The 22066-nt window shown below is 38.3% G+C and overlaps 6 protein-coding genes across 6 annotated transcripts; 2 read left to right on the forward strand and 4 right to left on the reverse strand.

The window, feature by feature from the left end:
* Window positions 1–4657: 4657 nt before the first annotated feature.
* Window positions 4658–5844, forward strand: RHIMIDRAFT_284398 (uncharacterized protein; the record flags this gene model as incomplete). Its single annotated transcript, XM_023613184.1, has 4 exons — window positions 4658–4715; window positions 4992–5022; window positions 5047–5551; window positions 5607–5844. The coding sequence occupies exons 1-4, from the start codon at window positions 4674–4676 to the stop codon at window positions 5842–5844; spliced, it is 816 nt and encodes a 271-aa protein (XP_023465962.1). The 5' UTR covers window positions 4658–4673.
* A 1287-nt stretch (window positions 5845–7131) lies between these two features.
* Window positions 7132–7473, reverse strand: RHIMIDRAFT_252025 (uncharacterized protein; the record flags this gene model as incomplete). The annotated part of the gene is made up of 1 exon (XM_023610916.1): window positions 7132–7473. One exon carries the CDS (start codon window positions 7471–7473, stop codon window positions 7132–7134), a length of 342 nt encoding a protein of 113 aa, XP_023465963.1.
* Window positions 7474–9656: 2183 nt separating this feature from the next.
* RHIMIDRAFT_142263 (uncharacterized protein) lies at window positions 9657–10988 on the reverse strand. The gene is made up of 2 exons (XM_023605709.1): window positions 10562–10988; window positions 9657–10505 (listed from the first exon to the last, which is right to left on the reverse strand). Exons 1-2 carry the CDS (start codon window positions 10924–10926, stop codon window positions 9791–9793), a joined length of 1080 nt encoding a protein of 359 aa, XP_023465964.1. The 5' UTR covers window positions 10927–10988; the 3' UTR covers window positions 9657–9790.
* A 69-nt stretch (window positions 10989–11057) lies between these two features.
* On the reverse strand, window positions 11058–11722 carry RHIMIDRAFT_284400 (mitochondrial ribosomal protein of the small subunit). The gene has a single exon (XM_023613185.1). It carries the CDS (start codon window positions 11694–11696, stop codon window positions 11235–11237), a length of 462 nt encoding a protein of 153 aa, XP_023465965.1. The 5' UTR covers window positions 11697–11722; the 3' UTR covers window positions 11058–11234.
* Window positions 11723–12726: 1004 nt separating this feature from the next.
* Window positions 12727–15750, forward strand: RHIMIDRAFT_252028 (uncharacterized protein; the record flags this gene model as incomplete). The annotated part of the gene is made up of 8 exons (XM_023610917.1): window positions 12727–12848; window positions 12896–12937; window positions 12993–13019; window positions 13069–13509; window positions 13558–13909; window positions 14030–14179; window positions 14229–14610; window positions 14663–15750. The coding sequence occupies 8 exons, from the start codon at window positions 12727–12729 to the stop codon at window positions 15748–15750; spliced, it is 2604 nt and encodes an 867-aa protein (XP_023465966.1).
* Window positions 15751–19295: 3545 nt separating this feature from the next.
* On the reverse strand, window positions 19296–20537 carry RHIMIDRAFT_284482 (uncharacterized protein; the record flags this gene model as incomplete). The annotated part of the gene is made up of 4 exons (XM_023613186.1): window positions 20515–20537; window positions 19769–20462; window positions 19477–19718; window positions 19296–19408 (listed from the first exon to the last, which is right to left on the reverse strand). Coding segments are annotated over exons 2-4 (772 nt in total), but the record flags the coding sequence as incomplete, so codon positions are not given.
* Window positions 20538–22066: the final 1529 nt, after the last annotated feature.

The following is a 22066-nucleotide window of genomic DNA, read 5'->3' on the forward strand; positions in this document are numbered from 1 at the left end:
TAATATGAAAGGGTTTTGCCTCGATATGACCAACCTCTCTGTTCAGAAATCTAAACTACTTGTGCAAAACAAAATCCTGAGAAGAAGTTACGAGTATATTTACTTGACAGTATACCCACTCGAACTCAATCCAGTGGAATTAGAGATGCACATAAGTGATGTAAATGAAGTTCTTGGATACATGAAGACTTATATAAAAAGTCAATAAAATTAAACAAGGCTGGAAAAAAGGTTACTTTATTAACAACGGCAATGAATTGAGTATATAAACAAAGAAATATCGCGTCCTCAATAATTTATAACCTTAATTGGAAGTCATACTTATCCCAATCATTGTTGCCTCCGTTCCAGGTTCCGATGAGGTGGTAAAGGCTCTTTCGTGCCACGCTTTATTTTCAGATAACATATAATAAAAATTATTTTTTTTTTCTTTTACTTCCTTTCTCATTAAAAACCGAGTATTACAATATGAGCTTTCAAATTTTCTACGAAGACGGACACGGTAATGCAGTTGATGAATACGGTAGATCTAAGCCTATGGATTACATCATTGATGAAGAGCAGTATGCTTTAGAAACAGTTAGTTCACACACTCAGTATTTGCATAATCAGCCTCAGGAGAATAATTTCGATGTAGGCTCTGTGGCAGGTGAAGATGCAAAAGATGACCCAGATGTTTGCATGAAGGAGGCGTCGAGTAAGCGAGCGTACGCACTCTATACGGATCAAGACAAAGTTAGATTATTTAAACTGATATTTGAGAAAGTTATGAGTGCTTCAGCTGCTGCAAAACAACTAGGTATTCATGTTCGCACAGCTCAAAGATGGGCTCAAATGTACAAAACGGATCCTGATAGTGTTTTTATAAAGCATAAGAAAACCGGTCGCTCGCGTATACTTCAAGAAGAACACAAGCAAGTGATCTTGGAGTACGTAGATGAGAATCCTTCAGTCGCCTTGGAACAAGTAACGGAGCGACTACTTCAAAATTTTCAGGATCTCAAGGTCTCTAAAAGCACTGTCTACAATTTTGTAAGAACTGAATGTAACTTGTCACTCAAAAAAAAAAAGCCCAATTTCAGCCTGTAGATAGGAACAGTGAAGAAAAAATTTAGGAGCGTTTTGACTGGGTTCATAAGTGGGAGTGTACGGACATGGACTTCAGAACTAATTGCGTCTTTCTCGATGAGTCTGCATTTCACATTAATTTAAAACATAGTATGGTCTGGTCAAAAAAAAGAATTGCCTGCTGTGGTCACAGTGCCCAAAACTCAAGCACAAACAACAACAATTTTAGGTACGATCTCTGCTTCAGGATTAATAAAGTGTAGCCTGAAATTACCGCAGCCGCCAGCCAAGAAAAGAAAAAGAGAAGGTTATGTTGAGTTAACGAGCACAGGGACAGTAACTGGTCATTATTTTAGCTTTCTGAAGGCCATGATGGATGAAATGGATCGGTACCCACATGTGAAAGGGCACTTCCTTATTATGGATAACGCTCCTATTCATAAATCTGGAGATATTGCTAAATATATTATATCCCGCGGTTACCGTTATGCTTATTTACCGTCATACTCCCCTGAACTTAATCCAATTGAGCAATTCTGATCAGTTGTTAAGAGCAAAGTAAAGCGCAATAGATTATTGGAAAAAGAGACTCTGACGATGAGAATTAGTGAGACGTCCAATAGCTTAAAAGTAAGTGACTTCAAAGGCTTTGTTCGACATTCATATAAATGTTTGGCCAAATGCCGCAACAGAGAACATCTTTAAATCCATCTTAAAGCATACGCATTTATACCTTAGTTATATGACTCATCTTAGCCTTATTTATAGAACCCATTTACCGTATTTTCAGTGCATTATATTTCTTTTATACAGTAATATTTAGCCATTTAACATAATACATGCTGTGTATATAAACGCCCCTAGGTTCAATAGTATTACGCATATCTGAAGAGTTAGTTGATAATTTGACTTAGGAATGGATTAGATATAAACGATAGCTTCCAATGATATCTTTTTACTTTTGTGTAAAATAAGACGTGGAGAATTATACACTACAACAATATACGCCGCACCGTAGGACAGATTCTCTTATACAGTATATTTAGACAGGTAAATATGCTCTTTGAATGCTCTTTTTAAGTGAATATCATATCAATGCTAAAATATGACAGACGCGCGCCTGCCTTTCCTTGCGTATTAATCCCACATTTCAAATTTTGTATAATTATCCAAAAAGAGGGCCAGATCAGGAAAATGTTTGGTACTCGTTTGTTCACTTGCGATTCAAAAAAGAAAAAAAAAAGGAATATTCTATATATTTAAGTTTAGGAACAAAATAGAAATAGAAGCAAGCATAGATTAATGAGAAAACGTTTGATTATCCAGGCGATGTGTTGTGATTACTATAATGTTATGTACTACAAGTAAAAGTATTCTTATTTTTTTTTTTTTTTGCAATCAAAAGAAATAGCAATCTTTTAGCTAAAGAAACTAAAAGTCATTAAAACTATCCATCAGATGATAGTAATCACACTGGTAAATGCTTTAACAATTAGCCATTTCTCTCTCTATTTGATAATTGAACGACAAAGAGATATCAAGAAGTTTTTTTACGCACTTTAAAACCATACATCGCGCCTCTTGAATTAGGATATGAAGTTGCATGCAATACCACGTATGGTTTAACTTTTTGTCATATGAGAGAAGTACTTCTTCTTAGATTCTCGCTCTAAAAACGATTCGTGGAATGATGAACTATGGCTAAATTATGTGATGTGCTTGATCGTAATATATTCAAGGTACTGCTCTCAGTCTCATTTTACAATAATAGGCTGAGATTTCAAGAGGTATACTTCACATTCTTTTTACAGCTTAGCTTTAACCATGTCTAAAGGTTTCGCATCAATTAGTTTAGGCTGAGAATAAATACATGCTCATTCTCCTGAATACATTCATGAATACTACCTGATTTTTTGTGCTACTGACAACATTATGAATTTCATTATAAAAAGGACACTGTTTTAGCTAAGAAATCACTCATTTCACTATCATTTCATTCTTTTTTTCTTTATTAAAAAAAAAGCTTATAATCATCTTTTTACTCAAGTAAGTAAAAGCGTGGTTAAACTGTTGGATGTAGTCTGTAACTAATAACACATATAATAGATGCATCTCTTTGGCTCTTTATTTTCTAAAATCAATCTCTATATTTTTAAATCTACACATCAAGCACTTTCAGTAAGTAAAAGCTTATCTAAACGATTAGATACATCGTTATCTAACAACATATCTTGTAGGTTCACGTCTATCATTTTTCTAGTTCTTTATATCAATCTTTTTATAAACATATATATTCATTTAACTAGAAGTAAGTAAAATTCTCTTTAAGCTACTAGAGACAATCTTTATTAACCATATATATATTCAATAGGCATCTCACCATGGATGAAGGCTCCACTCCAAGCTCCTTCTATTCATCGGCTATAGTACTTCTAGTTCCCTCGCGCCCGGCGGCCGTATTTTAGCTGTTAAATCCTCTGTTGATGGCATTGGTTGGAACGATCTCTATCGTGAAACACTCGAAAGCTTTGTCCAACGTGTACACACTACCACCATGCACGCCTATTCTTTCTCAAAATTCATCTTCCTTCGGGAGTTGCAAGACATGAATTTTGACATACAAGAATATATCAACAAGGATTTTTTTTAAAGAAGTATGGCTCTCATTGGTCGATTACTCAAGAGGCCGAGCTCGCGCGCAAAACATCATTCGCTATCGCGCCGTAATCGATCAGTACTTGGGTGATTGCCTTACAATCACCAGCTACCAGAGGCCCAATTTCGTATATGCTCAGCAATCTGCTATAACCGAAGGCACCAAAATCTACACAGCTTATGTCAACAACGTTCACCTTAGATTTGGCCAGCACCTTCGATGTGCCGTCAGCGCATTACTTCGCATACGGCAACGAACAGCAGATTTGAGACGAGATTTGTCTGCACAAGGTATGGATGATGACGAAATCAAGCATCGTATCCGTCAAGACATCTTTTTACCAGCGCAGACATTCAAGCAGGCTATTTCGCAGCAACCTATAGATATGGAACAAATCCCTCAAGAACCTATTTATATGGAAGCTCTTAACACTCTTCGGCCTGTTTTTGATGCTTATGACAGAGGCTACAACTTTGGCGAACAGGGGCTTTATTATGATGTCAAGCGTAACCCTGTCAACCACTTTAAGGCCTTCTATCAACTCTCTCGTCTCTTTGTACATCTTGGTTTGCCCGTCTTCAATTGTTTTCCTCTCCGGCGCTCATGGTCTCCTTGTTACGTTACTATCGACAGCAAGATTCTCTGCCAAAACATTCTGGAAATTAAATGGTTTAATGCTGCCGATAAACTGGACTACTGGCGCCGAGTTGTCAACCTTGATTCAAAAGTCCTCAAGCCGCAAGAAGGTGGACAACTTAGATTCCATGGCACTATTCAAACTGATGGCGTTGGTGTCACGGTTCTCAAGGAGAGGTTCGACAGGCAAACAAGATACACGGCAAGGTTCACAGTGGAGTATGAAGCTACCTCCTACATCACCAATCTAACTCGCCGAAATCATCAAGAGATTTCTGGTCGATGCGTCGCTGTGGACCCAGGAAGAAGAGATATGTTGTATTGTGTACATGAAAACTCTACACCAGAGCAACCAGTGAAATTTCAGTACACTATGTTGTATTTGGATTTGGATAGGTTTAAACAAAGTAGAGAATACGATGAGACTGTGTTGTATCTTTATTCAGAATAAAGTGAAAAGAAAAGAGGTGATAGCACAATCTATAATTATATATTAAGAAGCTGAGGTATTTAAACTGAGTTGGCTATATTTGATTAAGGTGTAACAGATCTTATAGCAGCATTAGGTTCAACTCTAGATATTGTATTTAAGCACTGAATAGTAGCGTGGATACTACACACTAAATAACAGCAAGACAAGACGTGGAAAACCAAAAAGTACCGTCGAATCTTGTAAGATCTCAAAGCCCAGGATCCTGACGTCGTTCAAGCTGAGCAAGCCCTTTCTCAACAGCCAAGCAGCACCGTACCCGTAGAAGGCTTTGGCCGCTTCCTTCAAGCCAGATCTGAACAGTCTGCCGTCCTCAGTCGATTCTATGGACATACCATCACAAACTATGATAATGGATACCCCCTCTTTCGCAAGGTCCGTCTTTCAACGTACTTCAACAAACAACGTGCCGATCAAAAGCTTATTCAAGACTTACGCACCAAGTTTGGAGAAGGCGCCGTGTTTGTGATGGGAAACTGGCCCACTCCCCATGCTACGTATCATGAGCCCATCCATGGCCTTGGTTTCCGAAGACTCCTCAAGAAACATGGGTTACAAGTCTATCTTATAGACGAGTACAAGACCAGTGGGTGCTGTCCAACATGCCACAACGAGAGCCTCCACACGTTCCGTCGTATTCCAAATCCACGACCGTATCAACGTGAGCGATCTCCTGCTGTTGTCTGCCATGGCCTTTTAAGGTAATAATACATGAACCACTTGGATAACTTTATACTGATTAAACGTTGCTTGTAGATGCACCAAACTATACTGTAGACCCGCCATGGCAGCTCCAGATAGATATCGCTTATGGAACAGGGATGTTGCTGCTTGTCTCAACTACATGCACATCCTTCGTGAGCTTCGACGTAATGGCATGGTTCCTCATAGGTTTCGCCGGGTTGCTGTTGCTCCTACAAGACGTCGAAGAAGAGTGGACGATCAGGAGCAACCAAGAACTAGGATACGCTTAGACGATGATTCTCCTTCCTAGTTATCGCTAGGACACATCTAGATGCCTTCGGGGTAAGTTGTATACATATAATAATTTTCTTACATAACTAACTGTATAATTCTTTATACTCTTTCCTTGGTACTTATTACTTTCATTTGTATGTCGTTTCCTTTTGCACGCATTTTATTTTTAACCTTTGCGTAAATACTTTTTTTAATATACGCCAATTATTTTTTTCATACATGTCATAATTTTATCCTCTTTCTGAAATTTATTTTTAATAAAACAGTAGAAATTACAGTAAGAGCAGATGCTACTGGTGATTCATATTAAAAGTATATAGTTGTGTGTAGTGAGAGTCAGTAATTATTGCTCTGTATGATAATCTGAGCACATATGTTTAAATCTGACGCTGAAATATATCAATTTACCCTGTAATTACTGATTAGAAGTCAATCAAGTTCAGACATTTGATATTATCAATCTGGCTATAATGAATGTAGATGAATTCTTCTTGATCTTTTTGGTTACTTTAACAGACTTAATAAAACTCTTAAAACAGTTTCAACGTACTCTATAATTTTTTCCATCTACTTACACTAAAAACACTAAAACACCACACTCTGTTTACAACAATAAGCAATTTTATCAAATGACGTGTATGATTTGATAAACCATTCATAACACCAAAGCTTTAATTATTATAATAAACTCTTTTTAAAGTCTCTAAGCATATTTTAGCTCCAATATGAAGACGACATTTTGCCCCTGCATTTTGAGTGAATTCGCACTTTGATTTAGTGAAGACATTTGTTCGGACTGGCAAGTACCGCAAGTATCGCAAGTATCATAATCCGGTCCGAACAAGTTGTTGCTTTGCAAGGACGTCGTCTTTCTGGATGGAGAAAGAATTTTTCCCAAAACAGAAAAAATCGTTGAAATTAAAAAGTATTACGTCTGAAGAGGTCCATTTGATATATAAATAATTATAAACCTCTCTCCAATGGGGGCACGATTTTAATATTACATCTTTTCCGCTCGAGATAGTTCAGAAAGAAAGGATAATGGTAACTAAAAATCCTTTTGGGATCAAGGGTAAAAATGTTTTGGAAGGAGTGAATGGGGTCAAGTGTAAGATACACTAGTGAGAAAGAGAAGAGAGGAGCCATTTTAAGAGCCTTTGCCCGAGGTGAATGAGCAGAGTAGGCGGAGGCTTAGCGTGATATAGATAATCGAGCTCATATAGGATTCTGCATATGGTTGGCCAGCGGATGATCCACGAGCGTGTTGTGTTAGAAGAGCGAGGTTTCCTGGTAGGTAGCATATTTAAAAGGAAGGACAATGGGTCAGGAATGGTTTGGGGCATTTGGAGGCATTGAATGGTATGGATTTTTGTAAAGGGTTGGCCAGGGCGTCGAGGGTAGGTTTTGTATCGATCACTAGGAAGCCAGCCAAGACGCCAACGTATGCAGCGACTTCTTTCAGACTTGGACATAGGTAGCCATAGGACAGGGTTGAAAGAGATAGTTGGGCGACAATGGGTAAGGAGAACGGGGTATGCGTAGAACGTTTATTGTTGAGATTGCCTTGGCGGTATCCTCGTTGTATCGACCGTAAAGAGCGACGATCCAATGACTCTGGGCTGGAGGAGCTGTCGTATTTGACCATGTCTAATACTAATTTTTACGTTTGAGATTACATTTGACTTAATTACATATACCTTAGTTAGTACTCCAGCCCCTTTTAAAATAACTTAATTTCTTTTTGCTATGAGCTCTTCCTCTCTTACTTCTAATAAAAGGATAAAACAGAGACTTATCACTTCTTTGCTTTTATTCTACACATTACCGAGTGCTAACAACAGCAACAACCAATACCTCAGGAGCATCGCTTCCAAATGGGAGAGCTAGAGAGCTTATACCATTGAGAGTGGCTTCGGGCTGGCGGATAAGTGGACGAAGGTGGTGTAACAGAGCATCTTCTGGAAGAGTAAGGGAGCGTAAGAGGAACTGAGATTGCAAAGTATAAGCACGTTCCTGCATGGTTGGTAGCTTCGACATATGTAGCATTACCGTGGTAGAAGATATGTGAGAGCCACCGAAAATCCGACGCAAACAGATGTTTTGGGCATCTTCTAGTTGTTTGCTAAGGAATGTGATGGTCTTGGTAATGACCAGGCCGTATTCCAGTTGGGTACGAACAACGTGGCTGTAAAAGCGGGTACCAAGGAGAGAAGAAAATCCGTTAGGGTGAACACCAATATCTGAGAGTTGATTCATAGTGGTAAGGGCTTTGGTCTTGTTTTGATTGATTAATGCAATAGCATCGAGATAGCCATCAGGACGAAAGGGAATTCCGAGATAAGGAAAGGAAGATTGTTTTGGAATTGGTTCACCATAGAGGATGTAGCTTGGAGACTGTTGTATTGGATCTAATATGACGCATTTACTTGGGTCCCATCAGTACCCAAGCTTGTAGCTATGATCTTTACAAGACTTAAGGAGGGCTGGCAAGTCGACCTTATCAGCTATGAAAACCACCTCGTCAGCATAGAGGAGGCAGTTTAACCGGAGGATAAGTTCGGTAGGAGAAATTTCTGTGGTTATAGGTTGTGGACGCAGAAGGCGAGGTAACTCGTTAATATATATAGAATACAAAAACGGAGAGAGGATTGACCCTTGTAGTACACCGGTGACTGGCGAGAAGCGGGTAAATGTTGTATTGTTGAGTGGCACTTCTATTTAGACCTCGTCGAATAAGTTTCGTAGTAGACTAATGAGCGCCGCAGGTGCTGTTTTTTCTCGTGTGTGTCGTATTTGGCAGCGGTCCACAGTGTCATATACTGACTTGATGTCCAAAAATGCTAGTACTGAGGTTATGCGATACTGGCGACGGAGAATGTTGCATATCTCTGCTAGGCAAAGAGCTTGGTCTAAAGATTCTCTAAGTTACTATTAGCTTAGTATATGTCAGATCACGCTAATGTAAAAACAAGACTGGACATATAAACTACGAGTAACACTAGGACACTATAATAGTGCCCTTTTGCAGTGTCCTCTATCTTTATTCTTTATAAATTAAAATACTCATCCATAAAAAACATTAACATATAGACAATACAGTGAAATGTTAACGAGGCTCTGCTTCACTCACCAGTCTAATAAATATCCAATAAACAGTAATAAGTGACCAAGGCCAAATGTTCCCTCTCTATACATGTTTCTGTATCAGAGCTAAAGGTATCCGACCCTCTTCTTAGAAACCCCACCCTTGATGATGCCATATGTATTTTACCGCTTTTCTTGTATCTGCTTTCTGCATCTGTTAATTTAGCTTAAACTTTACTAACGTTTATAAAAAGGGAGCCTCAATTTATTTCGCAAACGTTCAAAAAGCATACAAAAAATATAAACAAGACTCTTGACATTCGCTCTCTTGCTACTGTTTTTACAGCATTTAATAATCCTTGGCTTGATAGAAGAAGAAAGTAAATCTATCAAACATATTGTCAATTTTTGCGTGCCTTTGTATATTGAGCTTTGAAAACAGCAAGCATTTATCATCCGCCATATCCTTCCTGTGCCAAATTCTATTCAACAACAGTGGTCATTTTGTTAGGAGTAAAAATAAATGTAACAGCTGTTTAGGAAAGCATCCTTTGGCTTTACTGGTATACAAAATATTACTACATCAGACAGAAGTAGTGGACATTCTTTTTCAATATTATCAATCAGTCTATTACAAGTATTCGCTTGTATAAAAATTTTAATAAAAACAAGATAAAAAACATTATATCCTGTCTTTTCCAGGCAAATAGTTGTTTTTTTATACAAGATAAAATAGTACACAATGTTGATTTTCACACGCATTTATAAAACATGAGTATTTTTAAAGTAAAATCAATATTTATTCAAAGATAAGATGACTTTTTTTTGATAGAGAATGGCAAGGAAAGATGAGAATATCCTTTGGTCGTTTGTTGAATTTACTTGAATTCTCTGAACTGGTTACGGTTCTTGTGGAAGTAATCCTTTACAGAACGAGGCTCAGTCTCTAGTACTTCCTTAAGGTCATTGGTATGAATTTCTTGCTTTCCATCATTAGCCATACGCCAGTATTCAAGCAACAATTCAATAAGATGATCATTAAGATATTTGCCAATAGGGTAAGACCAAGGACCATCTTGATCCCACTTGGGTTCCTTTTCATGCTTAGGTTCTTCTCTGAAACGTTCATCGTCTCTCATCTTTTGGAGATACTGTCTCATCTCGTCGTCAGGGATGTGCTTGTAACGAAGCTCCTGGGATCCTAAGCCTTCACTAATTTCACGGGCAATTTCCTTGGAGGATATCACATGCTGAGGTGTGAACTGATAGAGTTGCTTCTTACCAGTAAAACCGATGCTTCTTCCTCGCTTCTCATGTTGCTTGCGAGCCAAATTATAGATAGCATTTACCCAGTCATTGAGGTCAATACAGCCCCACTTGGCATCTTCCTTTACAGGAAGGGCGAGGATACCTTCACCTTCGATTTGAGGAGCCATAAAATAGAACATTTGATTAAAGAGACAGATACGGACGATGCAGTGGTTATTGCCAAATTGTTCCTTGATCATCTTTTCGATTTGGTAGTATTGAGTAAGATGACGGTATTTTTGTTCTTCGCCAGAGCTATGCTCACCAGCACGGTCACAACCAACACTATTGCAACGAACAAAGGTTAGGCTAGGAGTATATCTAATGCTAGTTTATCTTACACTGAGTGCATACTAATATGTTCAACACCTTGATGCTTAGCAGCCTTGATCACGCATTGGGCTTCTTCAACAAGTTCTCTGGAGTGTTCAGGAATAAGGCAGACGTGGGCGGCATCCTTCATCATTTCACGCAGCTTGTTTTCATCACGGTAGTCAACCTTGATTACTTCAGCGCCCATTTCTTTGAGAAGACGCATTCTATGGCTTTCTTTGTCACGGCAGAGAACACGAAGCTTGCACTCATTGGAAAATCTATCTTCACGTTTTTTCATAGCACAGAGGATACGGTAAGAAGAGACGTAGCCAGGGTAAGAGTCGCCATTGGTAACAACACAAAGGTTTCGAGAGTTAATGCTTGAGGACATGTTTGAATAATGAAGAGAAGGCAAAACAGATAGAAATGCGTTGCTCCTTTTATATCTTTTTCCACTAATGTTTATGCAAGTTAAAAACGAGAATAAAGTACCTGCTGATGCATTATCATTTCTTGTTGTTGCCCAGGAATAACGACACAGGGTCAATGTCTCGTGTTTGATTTACGCAATATAACGCAAAGCAGGCTTCCCCTTTTTATCAAGTATAAAAAAAAGATCTATTTTATTCCAGTAAAATAAACAAGTATGATACAACAAAAAGAATTTATGCTTTAGCAGCAAATGGGAGAACTTGTTTTTTATGAGGCACGGCAAATAAGTTCACCGCCTACATTCTTTTCAATAGCGTCTTGAAGTTCCAACACACCACGATTAGTATTTATGATGGCAACTTCTCCAGGTTGAAGTGGTTTAATGAATTGTGCTCTTCTTCCATTGGCAAGATTTTTAAGATCATTGACTGTAAAATAAACTTTCTGTGAAGGCTTGCTAATAACGGCTAATTGAGACAAGACAGGTGAGTTCTCTTTATATTTTAATGTAAGCCAAAGACGTCGAGTAGCCACATTTTCATTGGTGGTAGGGGTATAATTTTGATCAGGGCCAAGGTGATTTCCACGGCTGACGGAGGCAATGAAACCTTCCTTGTAAAGAATGTTGGAAATGGCTAAATTCATCTTTGTCTCTGGTATCGCAATTGTTTGAAGTTTGGCACGGAAGCCATTCTGAATTCTTGCACAAACGTCGTGAATGCGAGGCATTGGTGCAAACTGTTAGAAACACTGGGGGTTGCCTACAGCTGGTTCTAAAAATAAGTATGCCCAGTCCAGAGGAAAAGTGGTCAAAATATAGCCAATCAAAATTGAAAACTGTTCATCTAAGCCACAAGAAGAAAGCTAAGTAAGGGCAATATGAGGGATGAAATGCTATCACTACTACCGCGTAAATATCTAAGCATTTGAAATCCGTGAAACTCCCTTAATTTGCATGAAAGAATAAATTGGATGTTGTGGTGCTATTATTAGTACAGGCTTTATTGTATGGAGCTTGTTTATCAGCTTTTTGTTACCCTTGTAAACAAGTAAAAAGTAGAATATAGGGGTTGTTCTTCATTAAGTAACTTTTTTATTTCACCGCTGTTCTTATTATTTGGATTACCTACACAAGTTCAAGCAATTGATAAAGTTAATGTCTGCTAGAGAATGGTTGTCCAAATTTTTTATTGCATGCCCAAAATCGCTATACTCTTGCTTACGATACATCTAGTAAATGGAGTGATTAAGTTCAAAACAATGCTTGTGGTCAGCTATATAAAACCTAGCATGTATAGCGCAAGGACATCCGACCTTTGTCGCAGCTCGCTTCTTCTTCTTTTTTTCCGTTCTGAAATGAATTAGCAAAGCAAGAACTGTAGTTTTTGGTAAGCTCGACAGTAAGATATTTTCTTCACTCTTAATGATAATAAATAGTTGAAATTGAAGCGCGTAAACTTTACTGCTTAAATGATACCTACGTTTTAGACTCGTTCAGAGCAACATAGAGCTTTGACCTGAAGGACGCTATCACCAGCAGTTATCCTATACACACCCATATACATCCCCTGACGTACGCTTAACAATTCCAAGATTTTTTGAACCACATCAATTTTTAAAACTGCGATATTATACAGTTTTACAGCTGACAATCTTCTTGTGTTTTACTTTTTCTTTACTTTCTTCATAATGTCAACTAAGAGGATAATAGAGCCAAGAGTTGGTCGTAGTTATACAACAATCGCTCCTAATAAAAAAGATGCATCTGGCGTATCAGAAGATAAGCCTCGAACGATACGAGCTTGGTACTACTTACATATGGAGTGATCCAGCAGTAACTAAGATCATGTTATATTTTATTCTTGAAGCGATGCCTGTAGGGTAAAGAAAGTGAAATGTGAGACCATCCAAGGCTACAAAACATGTAGAAGCTGTATATTGTCATCAGAAGGATGTACGTATGATTTACCGTAAGTTTTATTACTATTGTCATAAATATACAATGCTGTTGACTATTACACAAAGAGTTAGAAAGCGAGGTCCGCCAGTAGGGTAAAGTGATTTATCTAATTTTATACCAAAGCTAATTGAGCTTTTATAGATACACTAATGCCATTATGAGTAAAATACGAAGAATAGAAGCTATATTATCAAAGACACAGCATAATGATCAAAACAAAAATAATTCTAATGACGACAATGACGTCTCCAAAGACCCAATAAAGGAGGTCATACAACGCAGATTCTTTAAAGAGCAAGAAGGAAAAAACAGCAATAATGGATTTTCATTAGACAAAAATTTGTTCATTAACCTCACGCGGACGTTCTTGCCTTATGGAGTCTATTTACAGGAAAATGAAAGCAAAGAGCGCTTGATTATTCGAAAGCTGGAGTATGCTGACTTGGACAAAGAATTTGACTCTATTGAAGACGCGGTAACAGCAGCTGTCATCGAATCTAAAAGTAGCATTAAAAGTATAGAAGACTGGGTTCAAAGCATTGCTGGCATCGACAAAGATTTAAGCGACCGTCTGCTCAAAGTGTAACTGTCATTAAATGTCAATTCTTTTTCTAAACTTGGTTTTTATAGCTATTTTGCTTGTATCCACCCAGTTGTGCCTGTGCTCAACAAAAAGGCTTTTCTTCAAGAGTATCGTGGCATTGGCTCAAGCTTCCCTTTTGCTCCTCTGCTTCTCGCAGTATATATCTCAGCTATCTCCTACCTTCAAGTGTGTGAAAGATTTGGCGATGCCGAGGTTCTAAATGATGGTAAACCCTGGAATTATCCAAAAGATATACTACGACAGCTTTATGACAGAGTTATACAGTATACTATTAAAAGATCCGGCAGCAGTATACATGTAGCCCAAGCGGCTGTACTTGTGCAAATTTGCCCTTATCAAGGATTAAGATGGGAAAAACACAGTTTTGTAAACACCGGTGTAAGTAATTTTAACAACAATACAAGCGCTGTGACTCATGTTGGTTTCCTTTAGGCAATTCGAATGGTAACGTTTTGTTTTTATTTGTAAATGTTTGACTTTTTATACGGTCTATAATAGTGTCAAGATTTGGGACTTTATAGATCAAGTGATATTCTTAATATTCCCCAAGATGAGAAAGAAACTAGACGAAGGGTATGGTGGTCTGTTTACATGCTCGATCGATGGTACGCGGCAGAGATTGGTCGTTCAGCGAATACGCTTGATGAGGTAATGAAAAAATAATATAGCTTTAACAATGAGTTAATGTCGACTTTAGGATTGTAACGAACTATATCCATCAGAATATGCCGACTATGACGAAGTGATGGACATTATGACAGAAAAAGATCAGCATTTACCCCGTTTCCCTTCGCTTGACGAAAAAACCGCGCAACAGTACAAATCAAAGAACATTCCCTTATACAGATCCTTTGTTCATATGATAAAGCTGTCGCGAATACTAAGCACGGTCTTGCATAATCTGTATACCCCCAGGGCCAGACAGCACTGTAAAGAGCATGGTAGTGATGCTATCATTAGTCGTATAGATAATGAATTATCCAGCTGGAGAGCATCATTTCCCCCTCTTTCAGAAATCGTATCAGCTAATCAGAGCAATTCGTCCAACAAAGCCCACAATGATGTAATATCGACTTCAGGTAATGAATAACGTTTAACAAGTAAGTGATTTACCAATATGCATATCTCTAGGAATCATCTGTCTTGCTTATTACACACTTTTAATCCTCTTGCATCGAACTTTTATAACAATTAGTAGAGACAGTAGCGCAAATGCAAAAATATCAGCACAGACTTCTTTAGCAATTTGCACCAACGCAGCAACAAAAATTGTAGAGATCTCTGAGAAAATGAACTATAAGGACTTCCTTCTCATATCATGGAGCTATGTGTTTTATCCGATTACTACTGCTACATTCATCCATATTTTTAATGCCTGTAATCCAGAAAAAACAGTTTCACAATATGCTAAATCAAACCTTTTACGAAGCTTGGCTATAATTGATAAATTAAGCACAGCACTTTCTTCTAAGGAAGAAGATGAAATTTCAATAAGAAAGAACATTTTGAAAAGCAAACTATGTTCTGAAGATCCAGAGTTTGCTCAAAAACTACAGAGTCAAAACAAAGACACGAATCTACGTAAAAAAGCGACAAAAAAGAAAAGAGTAGACAAAACTTGTAAAAACTCTAGAGGACCATCACCGAGTAACTCGCTTAGCGAGCTAAAAGAGTCTCCGGACCAAGCTACCTCTATAGTAACGGATGGCTTGGAATGGTTGGATGGCCTTTATACCTCTTCACAGCAAAATATACAACAAGGCGTCTTTCCTATGCCAAGCAATCTGATAATGGATTACTCTACACAACAACAACAACCCTTGGACATGCATTCAATTCGACAGTTTGGTTTCAATACAACGGACCAAGGCTTAACACTGCAGTCACATACAAATTATCTACTTTATAATGAAAGCGCTCAGGATCCTTTACAAGCTGTGCCTATTCACAATATAGCGCCAAGCTTGCTTTATGATAGTAATCTGCTTTCCTTTAATGCATCCAACTTGGCAGACCAAACGAATATAAGTAATGTAAACATGCTGACAGATATTAACTGCTTTCCTGGTGATACGCGGACTAATAATGCTGTACAGCATGCACCTTTAATATATCATAATTCGATGGAATTCTTTGGAAACGACCTAAATAGCTCATTCTGGGGTGTACCAGATGATATGAATCTAAGTAGCTTATATAACTATATATTTCTATCATAACAATAAATAGAGTATAAGTTCTGAAGGTTCGCATTTATTCTATATAATAGCAGGTACATTTGTACACTTTGTTTCTTTAGCTACTTGTTTATGAGGAGAAAACATCAACAACAGCAACAAGTACTTCTTTTACTTATTTATGTATTGTCAGTTTTGGCAGATGACGACAAGTCAAGGATCTTAATGCGTTTTTAAAGAATGTGGTAATAAATATGCTTCTTTTATTAAAATTCTAGGTATCCTTGTTTGAAACCACTCTCCATATATAATAATACAAATTTTTCGCCAAGCTAACAACCTGTTCCTGCTCAGGCCCTCTGATACCGACCTGTTTAGTCCTCTTCTCTCGAGTCACCAACCACCCTTGGATGGCCTTGCTTGAATCAAGCGTCAAAACGATCATAAAGTCCATATATCTTGCATTATATAATAATACATGTCTTGCTCCATTTGCGTAAAAATCTTTTGCATTGTTGCGAGCCATTGTGGTGATCATGTTTAATGCATTGTCCCAGTTCAGTTTTAGTTTAAAAATAGACGCAATACCATCATCTAATTCTGTGACATCAATTCGTTCAAACTGGTTTAGTAAAGTAATGAGTTCTGGATGCTCCATCTTTTGACTGCTGGTATTCTTGTTGATGTTGGCAGAATACAGCTTGTTCCAGTCCTGTATTTGTTTGCTCATTGTAATAGCCTATATAATCTACTTTAGTCTCTTGATAGATTTATAGAATTCTATTATACCTCTGCAGCAATGCTATCTATCTTTGCCTTTGCACCGGATATGACGTTTTTTAGGCTATACCGTTCCTCTGTAGCCTTGACTACGACCATATCTTCAGGTTTATCGGATGAATTGTTTTTTGTATACCAACTTGTACGAGCCATACTGTCCGGTGCAAGTTTTTCTTGATTTGAGACAAGTATAAAGTATTTGATGACAGCGTCATGCTCTGTATGGTTATCTGATCTCTTTGTATGCATGCTTTTGCTTCCAGGAGATATAGCTAGCGTGTACTTCCACTGTGTCTCTGAGTCTCTGTTACTTTCCTCAAGTATATTGAACGAAGAATTACTGCATGAGATACTTGCAGCTAAAAAGCTATTCCTGGATAATAAACTGTTCCAACCACTTCGGGTACAAATTTTAAGCAGGTTTTCGAAAAATGTTGACAATGAGACACTAGAAGTTTTGATGTGAACCATTCCATGTACCAATCGATCTTTACAGAAAGGTGGCGGCGGATGATCCGGCTGAGAGAAGCGTCGCATAAAAAATACAATATCAAAATCAGATGGCAGTGTCTCTGGCGCTTCTAAAGCACGGCTAAAATAACGTATATGGAAATCATATACAAAGGAATTGATGTGTATAAGTTGTTTAAAACGACCGCAATTCTCTTCAAACTTTCGAAAGTTTTCTCGTTTCTTGTTACGAGTTTCTGGATGAAACCTTCGATAATCCAGACGTCCATATTGCCGGTGGAGACTATACAGTGTTACTGATAAAAAGATTCCAGTCAATCGAACTTCACAAATAATTGAGCCTCCTTCAAACACACTAAGTAGGTATACTGGAGAACAGCTTGCTGTCAGTTGTTTGCCTACAACAAACTCCGATGATTTCATGACTCGTTCTGCTTCATCATCTTCTGATTTGGCAAATTCCAGTAGTTGCATGTCTGCTCCTTCAAGGTACGTTGCATATTCGGTTATTAGAGAATTGGCCATTTTCACGTACCAATCCACAATGGCCTGTGTTGCTTGACCTTGGGATACACTTCGCCAGTCTTTTTCTGGATCGCAGAATATCAATGGCGCTCTACAGAAATGGAGAATTCTTGATGATCTTATAATAGTAGATACTTCTTGTCTCGTTAGCTTTTCTGCCGTCTCCGGCTCTACCTTTAGATTTCCATAACGGTTCCTCCACTTTATATATACTTTCAATGCTTTTCGATGTGCGGATTGAACCTTGGATCGTCTCATGAGCGCTTCCATAAACGTTTGGCCATGGCGACGTAGGACATCAGTATCTTTCCCAAGTAGACCATCAGCGACTGAATCAGTAATTGAATCCATGAGAGCTCTTTCCAATTCAGCATTTTTCAACAAGGACTTTTGAAGAAGCATATTAACATGCGCTTCTTGATCTTTTAGTCTTGCCGCAATAGATGAAGGCGACGGCTCGATATGCTTATGAGCTTCTAGCTGTGTTTTGGAAGCATATACTATCAAATCTTTAAGATCAAGCATGTTCGCTGGAGGTGATCCATTATTCTCTGAGGTGCGCTGGTTGGATCCTTTGGGATTCAAGTGGTCTGCTTGTACAGGCTTTTTAAAGACAGGAGAGGCAGAATGATTTTGAAGAAGGGATGATGACACGTTCGTAGCTTTCGATATATTCCCAACTGCAGCATTATACTTTTCTACAGTATGCTTGATTGAGTTCGTGTGGTGGAATAAACCCATCTTTTGATGCAATATGTTGGCAAGTATATCATTCCTTGCTTCTTGTCTGTTGATGATTGAATCGATACTTTTGAATAAATCAGCCGAAAACGATTGAGACCAGTTGTAGGTGTAAACTGATAAATTATTCGCATCCAGGTTTAACATCAAAAAACAATGCTTTCGTCCATCCAGTTGTGGGCCATTCTTGTGTGCATTTGTAGAACTAGAGATAGTGCTAGACGCCCTGGACCTTTCTTGCTTAATGCTCTTTGCGTTCTTTTGCCTGCTACTGTTGTCTGTCATGACTGAGTCTTCAGAATCTCTTCTGGATTTCGATGCTTGACTGTCGACTGTACTGGCAACGCTAAGACGTCTTGATTGCACTGAATTATTCTCAAATTTTTCTACAAACTCTTGTAACCCACTAATGGCAACTAAACGAATATTGTCCCTAAAGCTTTGGCTAAGATACTCGTGCTCCTTGTACAGTAACCAGTCATTGCTTGGCTTAGATTGGCTGTTTGTATTATCCCAAGGTTCTTTATCCAAAAACGTGCAAGCAACAACTGGACGGAACGAGATATCCAGTTTACGTAATTTTGCATCCAAAAAGCGTAAAAGGTCGCTTATATACCAAGGACTCGCTTGGATCTTCTTGTTCATACATAGCACAGTTGGATTATTTATCTGCGGCGACCTGTTCAATATATACAGCACGGAATCGATAAATTTACTTCGCAGTGCAGCTCTTAGACGTCCTTTTGGCTTTGCAGCAGAAATTTGTAGTGGGCCTGTTTGATCCGTCAATATAGAGCCAATATTTATCGTAACTGTCTTTTCAATAAAGTAATCGCACAAACTTTGCTGGTAACATGCATACAAGTGTTGAATTAAAGCACTGCTGTCTACTGTTCCAATAGACCAAATATCTATCCAGAGGTAATACTTCGTATCTTCAAAAGTAAATTCACGGAAGCTGTGTTCAAAACAGTAGGGAATTGAAGAAGGATCAAACTTATCATCGCTAGATGCTTGAGTATGACTATTCACTACAGGTTCACCTGCTTCATCAAGAAGTGTAATGCATATGCCAGCCATGCCTTGGCCAACGAGTAACTCAACAGATGTTGAGGAACCAGGTACGCGTTTGGTGCAGTTGTAATAAAAGCAAAGGGTATTTGCTAGCCCATCTTTGCCTCGGCTAGTGTATATAAAAGTATTAGAATTTATGTTTATAGCCTTTTTTTTTCCTTTCAAACTATGTATCACCTATTTGACTGATCCGGGGAGGTCACACGAATAGCGTGATGATTTTCATTATAAAACACATTTTCATGATAAAACCTGATTGCTTCCGTAACATCTGGGCCTTGTAGAGATTTGATGTTGTCTGTTGCAGTGATTTGATTAAGGCAATATAAAAGTAGAATGGGATCCGTAACAATGCTTGGAATTCGTAGAACATCTCTGGCCGTTGGTGCCTTCCAAACTGGTAAAATAAATTCCACATCCTTTGATTAAATATTAGTTAATAAGCATATTAAAAAACGATTTACATTACCGCTAAAGTAGGCTTTGATGTAGTATTTCTAGCAAAGAATTGCTGTACTTCGGTCAATGTAATCTGTGTAAGCACTCGATTTTCTATCATGTTGACAAATTCTGCTTCGACCCAGTTCGGAAGATCGATACCAAAGATTTGAATGACTAATTCTCTAGTTTCTGTGCCTGCAGGACGAGAGTTGGTTGATATTTTCTTCTTTATAGCTGCGTCCGTTTGCATGGATAGATCACGCTTTATGCCTTGTTCCCCACTAAAGCTGATTACTGTTCGAGCGTCATCTTCCACAAGCTTTGTTTTTTCTGTATATCCCGGAGAACTGCAAACGGTGCTCGGAGATACATGGCTATTACTTTCAACGACCTCTTCAAATATCTTACAATAGACAATGGATCCATCCCTTTCAACGACAAACATGTTGGGGCGGTTAGTTACTGTAAACAATCGCAAAACATCCGATGTCAAGACTTTTAGAGTGATATTTGGCTGAAGGCGCCAGTGCAGAGGTATTCGTTTTGTAAAGAGGAGAGGACAAGCGAACTGACCAAAAGAAAAGTGTGGTTCTTGATTTAGAGGTGTCCTTTTGGCTTCGTGCGTTTGAATGTCAGAAAGATCGTCGCTTGTCAGTTCTTCATTGGATTCTTCTGAAGTCGAATCAGATTCATTTGTTATAGAAGGCGCTTCAAGGTATTTACTATAATAAAACAAGAGTTGAGTATCTGTTTCTTTTCTGCTTATTTTTTTACCTGCAAGCCCGTGTTTCCTGCAAATGATTTAATAAAATAATACGATTCGTTCTTTCTTCTGTATACTTGACTCTTTCCTTAAGAGCGTTTAGTACATCTGAATTTGTAGCCAGTATTTGCATTTTTGAGTAATAATAGATTTGCACATATCTTTCATAAGGAATTAGAATTAGCCAGTACAACGGGCGCTTGCTTAGTGACGTATTTGGTTCTCCTTCATTTGTTTTCTTATCCTTTGTCGGCTTGGTTGCTTCAAACAAAGTGATGCCTAATCCATCACAAAAGTTATCACATTGTACACCAGGATCTGCAGTGCCTGGGATGTCTCCAGTTACAGGTGAACCACTGTTTGAATACGACAATTCGTCGCTCATGTTGAACATTGCATCTTCAGAGACATAAAAATGATCTCCTAAGCGTTTCAAACTGTACTTTCTTTTACTACTGTAACCATCTTTTTCTAATTCATCCATAAATATCAATCTGCTCTTGGTGCAGTTTTTTACAAAATAGAGTGGCATTGTGATTGAAGTTTCGTAGCCAAGATAAGGATTGGGCTTGTTCAGATTCTGTTCAACGTAGGTCAGCACAGAGGGCGTAATGTTTGGTACTTTTAGTAATCCATGCAGTGCCTCCTCTATAAGTAGCCAGCGTACACGAGACTCTGTTTCAACCAGAGCGATCTGTTGCTCTATATTCAATGCCGAAAAGCACTCTGGTTGAGACTTCATAGAGCTAAGCATTTTCCTATTATGCATCCGTTAGTTGTAATTCGAATGAGTCAATATAAATACTTTACTCAATGCCTGCAGGGAGTATATCACTGTCTTTTGAATCATTTTTCTCTAGTTCTGTCTTTGGCATACTCAGGAATACTAGCTGCAACAGTACTTCACTCTTGCTGGTAAAGAACCCATTTAGGCAAAGGCCATCCAGTACGCCATTCTTCTCTAATATATCCATGCCCAAAGTAGGAAGTGTATTTACAGGCACACTTTTTTCAACTTTTCGAGGTCTACCATCAACTGGGTCGGTCTCAGTGGTCCTTGATACACAGAACAGCTTGACCAGGAGAGGACTTCGAGAATTAGCAGCCAAGCTAAGCAGAGAGGATACTTTATTGTCTTCAGACGTGTCTTCAAAGTAAAAGGCTGTATTATACTTGTTTGTCGAAGGTTTAAAGTAGAACAGATTTGCTGATTCGTTCTTTGTATGAACAGGCTGGAAATATTGATTGAATATGGCGTTGAATTTTCCTTGTGCTTCTGACATTTGTACATCCCTAGTATCAAAAAGTTAGTTAAAGCCAGCATAAAGATGATATAGAACTTACAAGCCAACAGAGTCTTTATCTTGTAAAGCCATGATATTGACAAACTCGGTTATATCTATTTCCATGCTAGATTCATTGCACACTTCGAGAACTTTGTCAAGATCATTGTCATCCACCATGAATCCTTTCAGAAGGCACGAGTAAAGAGAGTTGAAGAAACTCTTAGAGTAACCCCTTGCTATGTCTTGGGCAACACGAAGGACCCTTTCTGTCAGTTGA

The sequence above is a fragment of the Rhizopus microsporus genome (assembly GCF_002708625.1).
Source record: "Rhizopus microsporus ATCC 52813 unplaced genomic scaffold scaffold_9, whole genome shotgun sequence".
In the NCBI taxonomy this organism is placed as follows: Eukaryota; Fungi; Mucoromycota; class Mucoromycetes; order Mucorales; family Rhizopodaceae; genus Rhizopus; species Rhizopus microsporus.